At 53.0% G+C, this 2327-nt stretch overlaps 1 protein-coding gene across 1 annotated transcript in view; it reads left to right on the top strand.

Annotated features, from left to right (window-relative positions):
* TRNP1 (TMF1 regulated nuclear protein 1) overlaps positions 1-1211 on the top strand; it is a 1746-nt gene extending 535 nt beyond the window's left edge. Inside the window, exon 3 of the mRNA XM_044435280.1 lies at positions 16-1211. Coding sequence (XP_044291215.1) covers positions 16-529 — 514 coding nt within the window. The 3' untranslated portion in view covers positions 530-1211. The remainder of the gene's footprint in view (positions 1-15) is intronic.
* The last annotated feature ends 1116 nt before the right edge of the window (positions 1212-2327 follow it).

The following is a 2327-nucleotide window of genomic DNA, read 5'->3' as shown; positions in this document are numbered from 1 at the left end:
GACACCGCGGCGCAGGCCAGACGCCCGCGAGCCGGAGGCGGCGGCTGCTGCGGCGGCCCGCCGAGAGCTGGAGGTGCGCGGCGGCGGGGCCGCGTCGTCGCCGCCGCTGCCCGCGGCGGTGCGGGGCGCGCTGGAGCTGGCGGAAGCCCGGCGGCGGCTGCTGGAGGCGGAGGGCCGGCGGCGGCTGGTCTCGGAGCTGGAGGGGCGCGTCCAGCAGCTGCACCGCGTCTTCATCGAGGCCGAGCTGCGCATGGCCACCCGCGCCGAGAGCCTGGGCCGCCTGGGCAGCGGCGTGGCGCAGGCCGAGCTGCACCTGACGGCGCACGGGCAGCGCCTGAAGAAGACTCTGCGGCGCTACAAGAAGGCCCGGCCGCCGGCCCTGCTGGCCTCGGCGCTGGGACTGGGCGGCTGCGTGCCCTGGGCGGCCTGGCGGATGCGCCGCGGTCGAGCGGGCGGCGCGGAGCCGCCGGAGTCCCCCTTCAAGAGGAGCCTCCAGGGGGCGACAGCGCCACCCGCCCCGCGGCCGTAGCAGGGCGGCGCAAGGCTGGCTGAAGGGTCGGGTGCGCGCGGGCGCCCGTCGGTTCCCTGCGGAACGTCCTTGGAGGAGGAGGAGGAGGAGGAGGAAGGCATTTGCCGAGGCGGAGGCAGGAGCGAAGGGTGGCCTTACCAGTGGCAGTCCTCTCGCCTCCCTCTCCACGCGCTCGTGGCCACCGAGTCCTCCGTGGCTCGTTCTCCACCAGCAGAGGACCCAGCGCCCCGCTCCAGCTGCGCCCTTGGAGACGACCGGTTCTCGGGACCATCTCATCCGGCGAAGGCTGCACTGCGGGGGTGGGGCCGCTCCGGCCAGCCTTTTCGAAACCCAGATTTTCACATTTCAGATTTAAAAAAACGCTAACGATTTGAGTTGAAACCAATAAAAGGCAAAACCTCTTAAGCTGAGAAAGGAGCCTTATAAATAACTTAGATATCAGCAAGTATTCTAAAGATCGGTAATTAGCAAAACACGTTCAATATTAATCAGTGTCCTTAGCTATATAAATATTACATATTTCATGTCTAAATTGCAAGATAAGTATCTGCAGAGGTGCACGACTCAAACAACTTGTGCTATTCTTTTGCAGTTCAATTTCTTTAATTGAAACTCATTTGAAATGTATGAAACTACGTCAATATACAATTTAACCTTCACAAACAGGATAAATGCTTCCCAATCACCATTAAAATTTCCAGTTTTAAAATGTTTCCATCTTTTTATTTAATATAGTCAGTGATACTATTTTACGATATCCCTTAATTTTTGCAAACCATGATTTTCATGTTGGCATTTTTTGAGACAAGAGTTCTTGATCAATTTGTAAGGTCACCATAATGTTTAGGCGTAAATACATAGGCTTAAAGATACCATATACCCAGAGGATCAGTTCTTGACCATACTTGACCTTTCATCAAAATAACCGTCTTCGTGCATCTCTGTCACTTGTTGGCCATGAAATCTTAAGGCCAGCTGGTTGTCAGACACATGGTTCAAAATCATCCAAGAGACAGCTGTTGGTTTGTTGCTGCCTGCTGGCTTAGTGGATCCCTGAAGACTACGGAGCTGGCTTTTGGGGTGGGGTGGGGGACTATGGTAGGGTGAGATGATAGTGAGAATCAGCTGGAAAAGCTTTGCCTTAAGAAGCAACATTTTACCACCTGATTGCAGCAGATAAGTCCAGTCCATTTGCTACTGCTATCATGCATTGGCACTGATCTCTGGGACTGTTCCTCATGTCTAGGGTTTCTACATGGTGCATCCCAGACAAAATGAGGAGTCGTGGCTTTAGGAAACCTTGAGGGGAGCAGAAGGTGGGGAAGTCTGTATCACTTGCTTCTTAGGAAATGAGAAAAGTGGCCACTTATTCTGCAGAAGCTCCTCTTTTGTCTAAGCATATGCACCTGCTATTTCATGACAGCTTCTGTATTTTCAGAACTTGGAAACATTTCAGTGTGAATAATTCCTAAAGCAGACAAGTTTTCCTGAAACAGGACATGCTGCTTCCATGGTATCTATGGGGCTTTGAATAATGAGGAGCAGGAGAAGAACAAGCCATCAGAAAGAGAAGAACAAGCCATATTGGAGTGTGTTTTTTGATGAGAGAGTTCCCAGATTATCTGCCAAAGATTCAAGCTCAAAGTTGTTCCACTGGCTTTAGGACTTTGATGCAGAGGGCTGGTTTACTCAAATGTTGGCATCTGTTGGACAGACTTTGGCCTTCACCTGAGAACCCTGCTAGTTCTTCCTTGAGACAGGTTCTTCTATCCCAGCAAGCTGTGAACCATGCTTAGCT

The sequence above is a fragment of the Varanus komodoensis genome, unplaced genomic scaffold, assembly GCF_004798865.1.
Source record: "Varanus komodoensis strain SLA01 unplaced genomic scaffold, ASM479886v1 scaffold29_1, whole genome shotgun sequence".
NCBI lineage: Eukaryota > Metazoa > Chordata > Lepidosauria > Squamata > Varanidae > Varanus > Varanus komodoensis.
This window is presented reverse-complemented; position numbering and strand designations above follow the sequence as displayed.